Source organism: Poeciliopsis prolifica, unplaced genomic scaffold (genome assembly GCF_027474105.1).
Source record: "Poeciliopsis prolifica strain line A6 unplaced genomic scaffold, Auburn_PproV2 SCAFFOLD064, whole genome shotgun sequence".
Taxonomy (NCBI): Eukaryota; Metazoa; Chordata; class Actinopteri; order Cyprinodontiformes; family Poeciliidae; genus Poeciliopsis; species Poeciliopsis prolifica.
Window position 1 is genome coordinate 1767457 of NW_026562439.1, and position 15840 is coordinate 1783296.

The window sequence follows — 15840 nt, forward strand, 5'->3', positions numbered from 1 at the left end:
CGACGTTTAATGCTTTTATTTTGAAAGGACAACTTCTGGTTTAGATGTTGACAGGAAGACAAATTGAAACTGAGTTACAACAATGTTAGCAGCTCCTTTAAGTGTTATGTAACTATAACTGTGCATTTCTCTTATCAAATACTAAAACTAAAGTTATTTTGTAGCCATTAGTTTTAAGCGTTATTTCTGATTTGCAAAAGTAAACAGTTGTGAGATGATGTCTATTTTTGCATTATGCATTGCCCTACTCTTAAGGTGAAACTAGGGTTGCAAAACAAAATAATAGAGTTACACAGATGACCAGCTGAACATTTCTTTAATACTGTTAATTGAATCCATGTGACTTTGTCATAAAATCTAAAAATTTGAAGGCATGGAAATAGCTTTATAGCTAATTATTATTATTATTTACATTGTGAAGACTGGTTGTCATTGATATAAGCATTTCCACAAGGAATCAGTTGAGTTAAGGAATTTAACATAACATTGTTCTGGTTCTGCATGAAATCATCACCAGCATTCAGTAATGAAAAGAAAGTCGATGTTATTCCCATCCGTGGTTATAAATGCCTTTTCTTTGTATAACTTGTAACAATTTAACATAACCTCACAAAAAATCCGAACTATCCCTTTAAAATGTAGTCAGAAATGTGCTTTTATTATATGCTACGACAGCCTGCCCTACCTTTAATCCAAACTGACCTGAGATCAGTTTTCCGAGCTGGCTGGCTACAGTCAGCGGAAATACGTCACTCCTCACAGGTGACGTGGCTGTCGGAGGAGCCTTCCCGTGGTGAAAAAGCTCCTGTGTCCTGAGTTCCCCCGGTCAATGGACATACCTGTCTCCTGCGCCAGCATTTCCCTGCGCCAGTGAGCAAGGAACCGGCCGGGCTGCAGCCGCTGCTGTTCGGTTTGTGTTTTTAGCGCCTTCACGGTGAAACACGCTGCTGACGCCTGATCCGCCATGGAGACTCATGGGAACTCCAATAAGAAGCAGAAGCTGAGCAACACCATCGAGAACTGGGTGTGTCTTTATTTTCTGAAGTTTATTTAACGCAATATTTCATTCGTACGGTCGGATTTAAGTGAGCCGAGCGGCTCGCGCTGTCATCGGTAGCTAGATGCTAATAGCTCCGATGCTAACCGCTAGCTGAGTTCACTGCAATGATCTCTGTCTTTATATATTGTTATTTTAACCCTCATTGTTTACACATCAGATAAATATCTGTCCTGTTTTATTACTTTTATCAAAATAAAAAAGTTTAGCACAGTGTAAGGACCAGGCGTATGAATACCGTAACTTTGTTTTAATTGCAAATTTATGCTAATTATTATTTTCACACAGTAAAATAGTTGTAAGCTAATTATTTTTTTGGTTACATTTGTACACACTTTCTCTTGCCCGACTGATTACTTCTTTTTAAAAATCTGTTTGAAATAAATAAATGAAATAACATGAAAGTTTTATGTTTTAAGCTAATTTTCTGTCATGTGCATCATTGTTCAAAATTTTTAGACCTCTTGTTTTTTTATTTTGTTTCATTTTAGTCTGTTGAGCTGCACAATAGAAGGAAAATATCGGGATGCAGAATTTGCATGCATAGCACTTCAATTACAATATCATACTATATATTTTTTGTGATTCTGTGTGATTTGCTACTTCATTGGGATTTTAGTATTTGTATGGCTAGATTCTTTTTAATTTGAGTTCTTTTAATAACTTTTGTGAGCAAATTATCTTGATAATTTAAGGGAATGCAACGTGCAACAAATGTCACCTACCAAGCCCACCATGTAAGCCGGAACAAGCGTGGGCAGGTTGTGGGCACACGAGGAGGATTCAGAGGCTGCACCGTCTGGCTGACTGGTAGGATGTTAAAAAAAGACAAAAATAATCCTCACATTAAGGCAGATTTTAGCTGTAGCTTCTCTATAATCCTACTTCTTGCAGGCCTTTCTGGTGCAGGGAAGACGACGGTGAGCATGGCTCTGGAGGAGTACCTAGTGTGTCACGGCATTCCCTGCTACACGCTGGACGGAGACAACATCCGCCAGGGGCTGAACAAGAACCTGGGCTTCAGCCCCGAGGACCGCGAGGAGAACATCCGCCGCATCGCCGAGGTGGCGCGGCTCTTTGCAGATGCGGGTCTGGTCTGCCTCGCCAGCTTCATCTCCCCGTACAGCAGGGTGAGAGAACAGAGCGCTGCCGTTTGGAGTCTCGCAACCCAAATCTCATCATTAAAGTCTGGGAATAAATGATGAAACAATATGTTTTTGTGTTTTCCTGCAGGATCGGCTGAATGCCAGGAAGATCCACGAGGCGGCAGGGTTACCGTTCTTTGAGGTTTTTGTGGATGCACCGCTGGACGTGTGTGAGCAGCGGGATGTGAAGGGACTTTACAAGAAGGCCAGAGCGGGAGAGATAAGAGGTAGAGCCAAAGTCTTTACTTTAACTAGGCAGAGGAGCAGCATTAAACTCATTTCCATCTTGGGCCACATCATGAAGGGCCACTTGAGCAAGGATGTGGTCCCAAAGTAGAAATATTTGCGTTTATATTTTCCTGCCAGGATTGGTTGGAAAACGTGACTTTTTATTACTAGCTGTAATGATCACAGACCTGAGGCAGCAATGTAGTCTAAGTAAGAAATACTGCCACCTGCAGGTGGGAGTTGGCATCATTTATCCACAGTGAATTTGAGCATTTTTGCAGAAAGAAACTGACAATTATTGTTTAGTAAAAAAATGTGTGGGTCTGTTGATTTTGTGTGAAAAACTAGGACTGATTGTCAACTTGCAGTTTAGAGATAAAAATGGGTGCTGCATTAGAGAGAGCACCAAATCTATGGTTAAAAAATTAATTTAAATCTTTCTGTGCTGAACAACTGTTTATGCTGTTTGTGCCTGTGCTTCTCTACAGAGATTCAGAATATAACCGCTCAAATCAAACATCTTCTGTATAGATCTGTCAAACCAGGCCACCAGCAGCCTGGCTTAGAATTAATTCCTATTTCTATTTGAATTTATGAAAAATACAACAACCTGTTTTCTGTTCACTGCTTAAATAATTAAAACAGATATATCTGCTTTAGAAAGCATCACATGAAGGAAAAAAATCCACATGGATTTATTTGAATGAGTTTCTGCTCCGGTGACTGATGAGCTGAAACTGAACTGGATTTTATGTTTCTGCTCTCAGGTTTCACTGGAATCGACTCAGAGTACGAGAAGCCGGAGGCTCCGGAGCTGGTGCTGAAGACCGACTCGTGCAGCGTCAACGAGTGCATCCAGCAGCTGATCGACCTGCTGCAGGAGCGGGTGAGGTTATGCACACCAGCTTACTGCTCTGCCAGGAGTTTAACATGTTAATTTTCATTAATCACATAAATTTTTTTTAACACAATCTGTTTTCTTTTGTTTTTTTTTTTTGGATAAAAGTCATGAGCTGAAACTTTTTGTCTTTGTTTGTGTTTTCGCTTCTCTCAGCCATCAGGGGTTAATTTCTGCTCCAAAGCCGATCAGATGTAAGACTAGTGTTGTGCTAAAGGGAGTTAGCATATCAGCTAAGCTATTCAAGCCTAAAATAGCATCTCAGTGTTAAACATGTGGCAGCAGCTCAGACTCTAATGTCTGCATCTACATTGAATGATCAGGAGTTTTTGGAATGGCTGTAATAACACTGATCTGATGGTTGAACAACCTGAAAAACTGATTAAGAACAACAAATTGTATATAAAAACATTATATTAATCTCAGAAATTTTCTAAAAAAACAAACAAAACAAAAACAGGAAAGTATGCGTGTTTTCTGAGATTTTCTTTGGCAGAAATTTGTTGTTCCTCTATATATATATTTTTTTTCTAAAACGCCACTGCACTTTTTCCCCCAGTGAATCAGAGACGATGGAAAGCAGCTGAAGGTTCAACAAATTAAACACGGATTATTTATTTTACAAGTTTAAGGAAAAAAAGCAGAACCAACCACATTATTTCCAAAGAGTTCACATATTTAATTAGTTACAATATCATACTCAAAGAGTTACAGAAAAACTTTCCTGGTTTAAACATTAAAAATTTGTTATTCTACTTGTGGCCACGAGGTGGCAGAAATGAGTCAGAGTTGCAGGAATATTGAAGCTTAAACATGAAGGTTTCTGCTGCGTCTGACTTCCCCTCAGCTTTCTGGAGCAGGTTGCTTCATGAAGACGTGTTTTTCATGAATGCTTGTTTGCTTTTCAGGACATCGTTCCTGTTGACGCCTCCTATGAGGTGAAGGAGCTCTACGTTCAGGAGAACAAGCTGGACCTGGCCAAGGCCGACGCAGAGACTCTCCCTGCTGTCCAGATCGGAAAGGTGAGCAGAGTTCTGCAGCTGACTCTGCAGCCGCGTTCTGTGCATCTCGGCCAGCTTGTGTTGACCTCTGACCTCTGATCTGCAGCTGGACATGCAGTGGGTGCAGGTGTTGGCCGAAGGCTGGGCCACGCCTCTGAACGGCTTCATGAGGGAGAGGGAGTACCTGCAGTGTCTTCACTTTGACTGTCTGCTAGACGGTAAGACGGCTGAAAGAAAAAGGTTTTAGCAGCGACGCGTCATCTGAAGAAATCAGGAGGATTTTCCTGACGCGCGTTTCAAGGCGTGTGTAGAACGTTTGAAGCTTCGCCATCAGGCCGCAGCATGCGACTGTTTCAAGAACTGACTTGCTAGTTTCAAGGTTTTTACCATTAACTAAAACTAACAAAATAACCAGACGTGCTGAAAAAATTGCTACTGCCACAAGGAAGAGAACTAAAACATGCAGGATGCCTGCAAGACCCAGTTTGGGCATGTCTGAATTAAAGCTTCATGTAATTTTCTCATCGCCTGTATTACTTATATTGGTCACAAGACGGAGCCGACTGCTCAAAGAACTGATGAGGCAAGAATTGGTTTATTCCTCCATATTTATGCTGTATATCCCCAGAAATTGATGTCTGGATTTCACAAAGTTCTCATGCGAACACACCAGATCTGTTTAGTTCACTTTAATCAAACTCTGGTCCGTTTGCGCAGGTAGTCCAGTTTGTTTGTGAGGTGTGAAAACCAAAACATTAAAATCTGGTCCGCTTACAAACCTCGGTCTGTGTTCGGTTAAAGTGAACTCTGCTGCGTTTTAAATACGTCTGAACAGCAAGCGGACCAGAGACCGCACCAAAACCAGGAAGTGACTACAAGGCAGAGCATTCTGGGTAAATACGACCGAAATTAATGTGATAGCAGGAGAAATGGCTTTTTTTTTTTAACCAAAGACAAATGAGAAATATTCTAACCACTAAACTCTCCGTTTTTATTTACATTTTGAAAAGAAGGGATTTGCGCTCAGTTTCTTCTTCTGAGATTTCTGTGTCGTTTCCTTCAGTGGTTCTTGGTGTTGCGCCCCCACAGGCGAGGAGGGGAACAGGATTGGGTTTGGTTTATTTGACTCTGCACAATGGAACAGAACAATGTGACAGAGGGTTATCAGTAAGGAGATGCATTTAAACCATCTACATTGTTTCCTTTATTTATGATGAAATGGTAAAACTCTTGTTGAAAATCTAAAACATGGCCTTTAATTTAGAGTCAGCCCTGCCCTGAAGCCAGCGCTTCACTTTCCATTTCACTCTAACAGGAACAAAGTTTCACTAAATGAAGCTCATGTTGCAGCACAGAAGATAAGATTCCAGTGATTAAGACCATGAGGTCGTTAGGAAAACCTTCTATTCCCTGCAGGAGTGATTTCTGCTTTCATCCATCTGATCCGTCTCTGAAGCATCTGAAACGCACAGTGATCTGATCCATTTGTCTGTTTCTGTCGCCGTTTGTAATTTACTGATCCTGATTAAGTACAACATATTAATGTCTGGCTCTGCAAAGAATATGAGTAGCTGTTCATTATATAGTGATTAAAAAATTAGAAAATGGTGAAGATTTTTCTTTCTGTTAAATTTTTGCTCTGAAATTGATAAAACTTCCACTTTCCTCCATATATTAGTGGTTCAAACAGGATTAGATTACGATTGACCCACAGCTTGCTGAAATTATCAGTTGACTTTAAATTATTTTGATTTTTGCACAGTTCTACTTTTTAAATTTCCTGAATTTTGGAAATTTTACCAAAGAATAATCATACACAGATCCATTTACTACGTTGGATTATTATTGAAAAGTTCATTTATTTTAGGAACTTGATGACAAAGAGAAACCGACGGATGTTTGAAAACCTTTATTCCTGCTAATTATGATGATTTTCCACTTACAGGTAATGAAAACAAAACTACAATATTACATCAAGAATAATACAGAAATGTGGACTTGATGAATAATTAATAAATAATTAATACATGTTGTTTTACTGAATGTAAATTATTATTTTTAAAATTTAACTATCAATATTATTATTTTTTTGATGAATTATTTTCTCGAGTGAAATCAAATTAAAAAATTTATTCATGTGTAAATAAGAAAAACAGCTTTATTTACACATCCTACTGAAATATTTTGGAAAAACTTAATGGTTTTATTTTTTTAATTCTGAAAATTTCATATTTAGTAGAAAATAAATTTCTGTTATTAGTACAAAATTTTGTAGAAAAAACTAATTTTCCGTGTTGAATCTTATCGCTGCTTCAGATCAGGAGAATCTCTGGAAACAAACTGAAAACTTTATAAAACTGATTAAACAATAAGATTCTTTAGCTTTTGGTTGATATTACTACATTTTCAATGAGGCTGAAAATGAAAGGAAACGTCTGGACAAGGTTGAGTTCCAGAAGTTTCAATAATTCATGACGTTTTTTAAAAGTTTTCTGATAAAAGAATAACTCCCAGAGGCAGTTTAGGGGATGTTGCTGCTTTCAATTTGAACTCGGAAGTTGAGATTTCCGAGTTCGAGGGCGGAGAAATTGACTGGAACGTTGATTCTTAAAATGCAGAAAGTTTAGGATCTGCTCATATTTGCCTGGCAAATGGTGAACAGGTGTTTGCCAACCGAGGATTGAATGCAGAACTTCTGACTCTGTTAGTGGGATCCAGAAGAAAAACTTCAACAAAATGAAAAGCTCTCTGTCCTTTCAGTCCACAAGATAAGTAAGATTTCATCCATTTGTTTCTGAGATCAGCACCACAAACTACACATTATGCAAAATCTCTCATGTACAAATCAAAAGCCTTCTAATAATAGAATAGAGTTTCAGCTGGAAGCAAGCATCCACAAAAACCTTCTCTGTTGATCACTAAAGGGGTATGCCAAAACATCGATTTACATTTATGCATTTATTATGATTCAGAATTGATTTAAAATGTCCCAAATTTATTAAAATAAATCTGCAAATGGGCGGAGCCAAGGTTCGCCGTCATCGGTCAGAAGTTTGCTGCCGTGTTTTTGCAGAAGTTGCTCGGACAGCAACGTTGACATGTACATATTTCCCTTCAACTAGTTTCTGTTTTTGTTTCTGTGCGACGTGAATGCTGAACGATTTTAGACCTCATGGTCAGAGGTTATGTGCATTTTTATGATTCTCATTAAATAAATCCAAAGCCTGTTCTTCTGCAATGTCGTTGTTAATCAAATCATGAGATAATAACAGATTCCCACCTCTGCTATGCGAACTAAAACATATTCATTAGTTAGACTTTGTCCTGTATCTAATTTTTATGTCCTTCTCCTCCACTAGGTGGCGTGATTAACCTGTCGGTGCCCATTGTGCTGCCGGTGTCTGCGGAGGATAAGGAGCGTCTGGACGGCGTGACGGCCATGTCGCTGGTCTATAACGGCAGACGCGTCGCCATCCTCCGTAACCCGGAGTTTTACCTGCACCGGAAGGAGGAGCGCTGCGCGCGGCAGTGGGGCACCACCTGCAAAGAACATCCGTACATCAAGGTGAGCACCGCTCCGCAGGGCCGCTCCTCAGGGCCGGGCCGCAGAGCCGCTCCGCAGGGCCGCTCCTCAGAGCCGCTCCGCAGGGCCGGGCCGCAGAGCCGCTCCGCAGGGCCGGGCCGCAGAGCCGCTCCGCAGGGCCGGGCCGCAGAGCCGCTCCGCAGGGCCGCTCCGCAGGGTCGCTCCGCAGGGCCGCTCCGCAGGGCCGGGCCGCAGAGCCGCTCCGCAGGGCCGGGCCGCAGAGCCGCTCCGCAGGGCCGGGCCGCAGAGCCGCTCCGCAGGGCCGCTCCGCAGAGCCGCTTCTGCACGTCAACAGGACAAGATCCGGCTTGTTTACAGACTGTTAGGAAAATTAACAGAGCTGGTAATAACTAGTTATATTTACTGAATTACATTTACTTCAGTATTTTCATTCTCTCTCAAGCTAAGCTTCTGGATTTTCTACCCGGTGAATGAAAATCAAACGGGTTTTAAACAAAAACTCCAGACGGAAACACACCTGCACTTCTCCTTAAAGTTTACGTTTTTTAATTGGAAGAAACTGATTTGGAAAAATGTTTCTTTTGCCTAATTATGTTATTTTGTGTTTCTTATACGAATTATTGTCATTTTTTAGCTTTGGGTGGATCAGTAACACACTGCGTAGTTAACCTGCCCTTTGAATCCTGAAGAGTCAGAACGCTTTGCTCTTTTCGCTGATGGAAAAACTGAACATCTGGAGAAATGGAGGTTTTCTCATTACTTAAGAACTTCGTTTTGATCCACCCGTCTTCTGCAGGTGTTAAATCTGGAATCTGATCTGTTCTCCACCCTAAAAACCCCCCAAAATTGTTTGGGAATGTAGTTTCCACTTCTCTCCAAATTAATCTTTTCTTCTTTTTTTTAAATTTCTATCCAGCTGTTTTCTTGCACAAGATTTTCTGACACCTGCTTCATGAAGAGAAACGCAGAACATTTGGGCTACTGAATTTGTTGCGGTTTGATGGAATCCGATGGATTTATGCCACATGTGACGCTAAAGCATCAGCCGTCGACTTTCAGTGAAGATTCAGGTTTTTGTTCAGAGACGAACAGGATGCAGGAGGAAACGGTCCAAACTCTTATCTTCAGGTGTCGCCCTAAACGTGAAGAAAAAACTGGGAAAGTTTATTTTTTCTTTTAAATTTCATCCATCCAGCCGTCCGCCTGTCCATTCGGTCCTTCCTGTCTGGGTTTGGCAGATTCTGTAGTTGAAGACAGACCGCTGTAAAAATGCTGTTATGTATCCACAGCCCTGGCAGGTTTAGTTTATTTCACTGATTTGAAAATTACAGAGCTACCTCTGATGGATACAAAAAACAATATAAAAGCTTTTCTGATGTTTGTTGCATCATTAAAGGTCGCCGATTATGCAAAAGATTTTGAGAAAGAAAGATTTTGTTCAAAAAATGCAATAAACATGTTTTGTGCAGCCCATGGCCCTATTTTAACGGGTTCCTATAAAATGTTAAAAATGAACTTTTCCCCTTGAAATTGCTTTGTTTTGTTTATTGATTTCAGTTGTGAGCCGTTGTTTACTGGGTTGCAGTGACTTTACTTCCAGTAACTGACTGGTTGGCTTTTGATGTTTGAGTCAGAGCCCCGGAAAAACCGCCCCAGTATTTCAACACCTTAACTTTCATCTTATTTCCACCGTCGCCATGGTGACACGTGGCTCGTGTGTGGAATGATGGAGCGGCGGCGGAAGGGGGAGGGGCAGGGGGAGGAGGAGGGGGGGAGGGGTGGGTGGGTGGAGGCGGCGGCGGCGGCAACACGTGTCCTAAATTGAGACCACGACTCTCCACTGTCGACACCTGAAGCCTCAACGCTGTCGCCACACATGTCTAACCTGACGTGTGTGTGTGTGTGTGTGTGTGTGTGTGTGTGTGTGTTCAGCCTGCTCTGATTAAGGCCTCCCTCGTTAAACTGTGTGTGTGTTTACATGACCATACGTCTCTCTGGCTGCACCGGAGCCCGTCTGTCAGCGGCGCCCTTTACTGCGACGGCTGCGCCGCTTTGTTTCTGTCTGCTGTCAGCTGCAAACGAGCCTCTCCGTTCAGACGCAGTTAATCCACCTCTTCCTGTTTACCTGTTCGTCAGGCAGAACCCCCCCCTCCGCAGGGAGCCGCGGCGTGTTGGTCGGGCCGGGTCGGTCTGTGCGCTGCGTGACGTTCGCTCAGGGTTCATGAGAGACTCTTCTCCACATATGGGTCGAGTTTTTCAAGCCACCTCTGGACAAATTGGATCAGTTAGCGTGTGGAGCAGAAAAATGTAAATTTCTCACACGATCTTTCCTTTTGATCAAATCGTGGCGACGCCTCTGCTGCTGACAGCATTCTGATTTAAACCCACTTTAAAGCAGAAACTGCAGCCAGGCCGCTCTTTTGTTTTGGTTTTTTAATATGAATATCAAAGGCTGTTTAAATGATGAACTACACGTTAATGGAATAAGTGACACAAATGTTTTTTTCCCCTTTTTTGTAATGTTCAGATTTATCAGTTTCATGTGTAACTCTAGCTGGGACTGCAGGAGGGAGGCCAGAGATATCGCCTGAATCAAAATCAGCCTAAGCAATTTGGGTCATTGATCATTTTGATCCTGGGAAAAAGTTTCTTTCCCTTTCAAACCTGAGAACATTTCTCACTGAGTTGACAGCAGATTTTATCTTCGGCCTGAACCAGCGTATTGGAATGTGGTGAAAATGTTTTGAACATTTATTAATGGGAAACTAAAAGCATCACCAATTCTTGTGGGGAAAAAACGGCTTCTTTAAATTTATCCACCAACTTTGAAAAGACCAAATTTATGCTGCAAAAAGGCAGTTATTAAAAAATTGTCACATTTTGCAGATTTTTCATTTAACCACTTAAACCTTTTTGTACAATATTAGAATTACAGTAAAAATGTGAATAGTTAAATAATAATAAAAAAAATAAGAACATAAATGTTTTATCCTTAAAAATGGTCATTTAGTAAACATTTGATCATTTGTAGCAAAAGTTTGCATCTAACATAACAAACATGTGAAAAGCTCAGGGCTTTCTGCTTTATTGTTATGTTTGGATTTAATAATTAATAACTGGATAGTAAAAGGCGCTTCGTCACAGTTCGTTTGTTTTTTTACGGATTTTGAACCAGTTGAAGCTGAAACTGTGTGGAACATGTTAAAGGTTTTTTTTCTACCTGAAATGAAAAATGTTTATATTTTTTGGACGGTTTTGGTTTAGTTCCTGCTCTGTGTTCTTTCTATAAATTGCATTTTTTATCTACAGGTAACGATTAATTGTAATAACTAAATTAGTTGGTTTCATTAATTGATTAATCACAATAAATCCAATTGATTGTTTCAGGCCCGATTGACCTGATTGTGGTGATTGATCTGTCGTGTTTCCAGATGGTGATGGAAAGTGGCGACTGGCTGGTTGGCGGAGACCTGCAGGTTCTGGACCGGATCTACTGGAACGACGGTCTGGACCAGTACCGGCTGACGCCCAACGAGCTCAAACAGAAGTTTAAAGAAATGAACGCAGGTAGCCGACCCGTCTCCCGCTGCCAGCTCCGCTTCCTGGTTCTGGTTTCCTCCCGCCACATCAGTCCTCTCCTCCTCCATGTGCAGACGCCGTGTTCGCCTTCCAGCTCCGGAACCCGGTCCACAACGGCCACGCCCTGCTCATGCAGGACACCCAGAAGCGGCTGGTGGAGCGCGGCTACCGCCGGCCCGTCCTGCTGCTGCACCCGCTGGGAGGCTGGACCAAAGACGACGACGTGCCGCTGCCGTGGCGGATGAAGCAGCACGCCGCCGTGCTGGAGGAGCGCGTGCTGGATCCGGACTCCACCATCGTCGCCATTTTCCCGTCTCCCATGATGTACGCCGGACCGACTGAGGTAACACAAGTTTCTGTAAACGCAGACGTGGCAGATAAAAAACTCGCTGCTGCGCTGAACGATGAGCGTTGAGTCGGCGTAGGAAGCCGCCTCATCCCGGCTGACTGATGACCGGACAGGAAAGGGAACCAACAGCTGGGCCGAGTCGCTCTGCTGGAAACTTTTCATTCATTCACGTCTTATAATGTGGAAGCAGCCGATCATTGGGAACAGACTGAGGGCTGTTGGACATCAGGGAGTCAGTTAAATTAGTTTGGAGCCATAAAAAGTTTTAGTTTTTCTCTTGGGCCCAGGTGCAAGCCTAACATAAATGTTTAGCCGTTAAAAGTGAGATTATTTTTTCTCTGGTTTTCATATTTACGGGATGGCCCTGAAGCAGACAGGAGCCACTTTCATAAAACACTTCAAGGTGGGTTGAAAGTGGCTGTTTTATCTTCATCTGCCTCCGTTTACTGCAGAGGTCTTCTTTGACCTCTTAAGCTTTTTTATGCAACATTAAAAATAAAACTAAACCAATTATTAAACTTGTTTTAAAAAATAAATATGCACATTTTATTGCCTAAAATGAATTAGCAACTTTCCTTCAGTGAAGATTTGATCATTCGGGGGTCAAACGAAGCATCAGCATCTAAAAATCCTTCGACATGAGAAAAGCTCAGACGTTTCTGTTCGACTGAACAGAAACAGCGTCGAGTTGATTTGTTTTTTCATTTGACCAGTTAATAATTGGATAGCAACAGTAGAAATTCAACCAAGTGATGTGTTTTGGCTTAATGAAGTTGATTTTTCTCTAGTAAATTACCTTTGTTTGAGTCTCCAGTTAACAATTAATCAATCACTAAATTAGTGGACAATTATTTGAGGAATTGATTACTCTGATTAATTGTTTCAGAAATGTGTAAGTTTAGAGTTTAGATCTGGCCTGATATGATTCATCAGTCTGTTCCGTCTTGAGGTTTCAGTCTTTTTGCTGTCATAGGAAAGAAAAGTGTCGCATTTCCTGCAGTCCATGAAGCCAACACATGTCTTGTTGTTCTAAACTGCCGGTTTAAAATCCTTCCAGACTTTTAATCTGGTCCCTGCTGGATTATTAGTGTCTCTTCTCCCGTTTTTAACATCTTCCAGCTCCATTTTATTGCTGCTTGTGAATAGCCGGCGCTCAGAGACTCTTTGTGGGTTTATGGCTGAAATGTTGGAACGAAACATTCTACTTTAAGCTGAAATCTGAAACAAACAAAAACATTTATTAAAGTAGCAGCTACATATTGAAGTTTTCAGTTATTTATTGTTTTATCCAGACACGTCCTGCAGATCTTAAGATCCTTTTTAACACCAGAAGCTCCAGAATGAGAGCAAACACTCGGCTCTCCTGGAGGCTTTTTATGACGTAAAGGAGCTTCAAATTGTCTGTGCCAGAAAACCTTGTACTGCTCACAGAGGAAAAAATGTCTGTGTTTTTTCACTAAATAAATTCATTAAAAATACACATCGTATAGCTTTGAGCCAGTTACCTTCCATTATGCCATGCAGCTTTCCCTGCCTGGTGTTTGCAAGCTTCTTTACAGTTGTTTCATTTTTGTTTCTCACATAAAGTTCTTTCATTTAAAGAGACTCAACAAAATCATGAAGGTTTTGTTCTTCACCACGTCGCCTTGTGGTGATATTTATTACCAGAACTGGAATCGGGAACCGTTCTGAGAACAGTTTGTAAGCTGGCGTTCCTCGCTCCCGCAGGTGCAGTGGCATTGTCGAGCCCGTATGGTCGCCGGCGCCAACTTCTACATCGTGGGCCGCGACCCGGCAGGCATGCCCCACCCGGCCACGGGGAAGGACCTGTACGAGCCGAGCCACGGCGCCAAGGTCCTCACCATGGCGCCGGGTCTCGTCTCCCTGGAGATCGTTCCCTTCAAGGTCGCTGCGTACAACAAGGTCAAAGGAGCCATGGACTTCTACGAGCCCAAGAAGTAAGCTTTACGCCCAGCTTGTCCCGACTCTTCGGTCTGCTTGTCACGGTAATGGGAACAGGAAGTAGTCACTCAGGGTTAATTTAGAAGCTTATTTGGACGTTTAATCCCGTTTAGGCCAATTAGGCCAAGCAGTCTAAACAGAAATTATATTCTGTAAATTCGTTGTGTGATTATAGAAAGGCTCCTGTTCTCCCGGTGCTTTTGTCTCTGGGAAACGCTGAGCCAAAAATAACAGCCGCTGTTTTCTTTTCCTCAGAGCTGAAATGTTTTAAGCTTTGATGTTGCTCAGAATCACACAGACCTGCCGCTGATTAAAGTCTGTATCTGCAACGCAAATGATTTTTAGCTCCAGTCACACCGCTTGTTTTCTTTTCCTCTGGCGGTGATGAAGGCTGCGTGACCGTAGCTGCATTCACAGATTCAGGTTGATTAGTCGAGTTTTCCATGATGCAAAGTTGGGACATTAATCCTAATCCAACAGTTGATCAGAATTATAGAAGTCCTGCTTCACATATTTTCATATTTTAATCTAGTTTCTTCCTTGACATGAGAGAAAAGCTAAATTTAATGTCAAATTTGCTTTTCTCTTGTTCTTCTGGATCTTTAGTCTGGCGTTTTGGTCTCAGCTAGTTTATTTTGAAGGATTTAATTTGCTGTTTTTATTGTTTATTTTTATATTTCAAATGTCTCAGCTCCAGTGTTAAATGATCATCAGAATTTCATGTTTGATCTTTGAGTGTGTTGTTGTGTTATTATGCTATTATTATTATTAGATATTGGAAATGATCTCAAACATGTAATTGGTTCTCAATCACTCCAGAGACAATTGATCAAGTTGTTATTGCGACAGGCTAATTTTTCATTGTTTTAACATGCATGTAAAACAACAAACTTCATTCTGAAGGAGTGGCGGGTTTTATTTTTCCGTTGGGAAGCGCTACAGTCAGGAAACCCTGATGTTTGCAATAAAATAAAACAATTTCTATTAAAACAGTGAAGCTCTTTCTGAGTCACGTCTCCTAACTCATTCCCTCTGCTTCGGTGTGTTTCTGTCCTGCAGCCATCAGGATTATGATTTCATCTCTGGGACGCGCATGCGCAGGATGGCGCGCGAAGGGGAGAACCCCCCCGACGGCTTCATGGCCCTGAAGGCCTGGGCCGTTCTGAAGGAGTACTACCAGTCCCTGGAGAAGGCCTAACCGGAAGACCAGGAAACGCAGGATCGTCTGCTGTCTGACATGAGAAACGCCGGGACCTCTCAGTTTTATAAAGAAACTTCACGCTGGCTTTTATCCGCCTCACTTCCTGTCATGAAAGTTGCTTTTAGTCTTGTTACATTTGTGTTTCTAGCTGTGTGCTTTATTTACTCTTTATATTTCTCCTTTTTCCAGCTGAACATTCAGATTAGCGCGTAATAAAGTAGATTATCTGCAGATCTAAAGATGGCGACAGCTCGGTGCTGTTGATCGGTACCTGAACCCGTTTGGAGCGGTTCTGTTCTGGAAGCCGCGGTAAAAGTCGAGTGCCTTGGTCTTTCACATAGTCATGTTGGATCACTGATTCTTCGTGTCGTTACACAGAGAAGCTCCTGTTAACTCAATATTTTCTTTTAAATGTATTTATCCTCGTTTTAGCCTGGTGATGCATGGTAGTCGTCATACTTTAAGTTTTTTTTACTCCTTTCATTTTCTTTTCTATCTCCAGCTGCTCGTCTTTTTCTTGTGGTAAATAATTTTTTAAATTTCAGTTAGAATAATGTTTATCTTCCCTGTCTAATAAATCATTTTTAGAGAAAAAACAACCCCAGTCCAATCTCCTTTTTGTTTTGTGGAAATGCCGTAAGTGGATGGCCTTTTCTTAACGAACACCAGAGGGCGCAAGTGGCAGCATGATGATGCGGTAACTGAATCACCCGACAGTGGATGGAGATCAGCAGACATTATCTGGTTGGATGGTTGCTGGATTGTCATATCAACTCTCTGTCCTCCATTTATTGTCCAGTTTTATTATCACCACTCTGCTAAAAAGCAGCTTTATGCAAACTGAATTATTTATTAATGTTTGACTTCCTGAACTTT

At 41.7% G+C, this 15840-nt stretch overlaps 1 protein-coding gene across 1 annotated transcript; it reads left to right on the forward strand.

The window, feature by feature from the left end:
- Positions 1-752: 752 nt before the first annotated feature.
- Positions 753-15563, forward strand: papss1 (3'-phosphoadenosine 5'-phosphosulfate synthase 1). The gene is made up of 12 exons (XM_055019927.1): positions 753-1024; positions 1753-1867; positions 1952-2187; positions 2291-2429; positions 3198-3316; positions 4237-4350; positions 4436-4547; positions 7689-7894; positions 11305-11440; positions 11527-11795; positions 13530-13759; positions 14823-15563. The coding sequence occupies exons 1-12, from the start codon at positions 965-967 to the stop codon at positions 14959-14961; spliced, it is 1875 nt and encodes a 624-aa protein (XP_054875902.1). The 5' UTR covers positions 753-964; the 3' UTR covers positions 14962-15563.
- The last annotated feature ends 277 nt before the right edge of the window (positions 15564-15840 follow it).

Bases quoted from the DNA above. Each gene is read 5' to 3' on its own strand.
- papss1 (XM_055019927.1), top strand. From the start codon at position 965: ATGGAGACTCATGGGAACTCCAATAAGAAGCAGAAGCTGAGCAACACC. The intron at 1,868-1,951 runs GTAGGATGTTAA...TACTTCTTGCAG, and splicing joins CTGCACCGTCTGGCTGACTG to GCCTTTCTGGTGCAGGGAAG. The intron at 3,317-4,236 runs GTGAGGTTATGC...TTTGCTTTTCAG, and splicing joins TCGACCTGCTGCAGGAGCGG to GACATCGTTCCTGTTGACGC.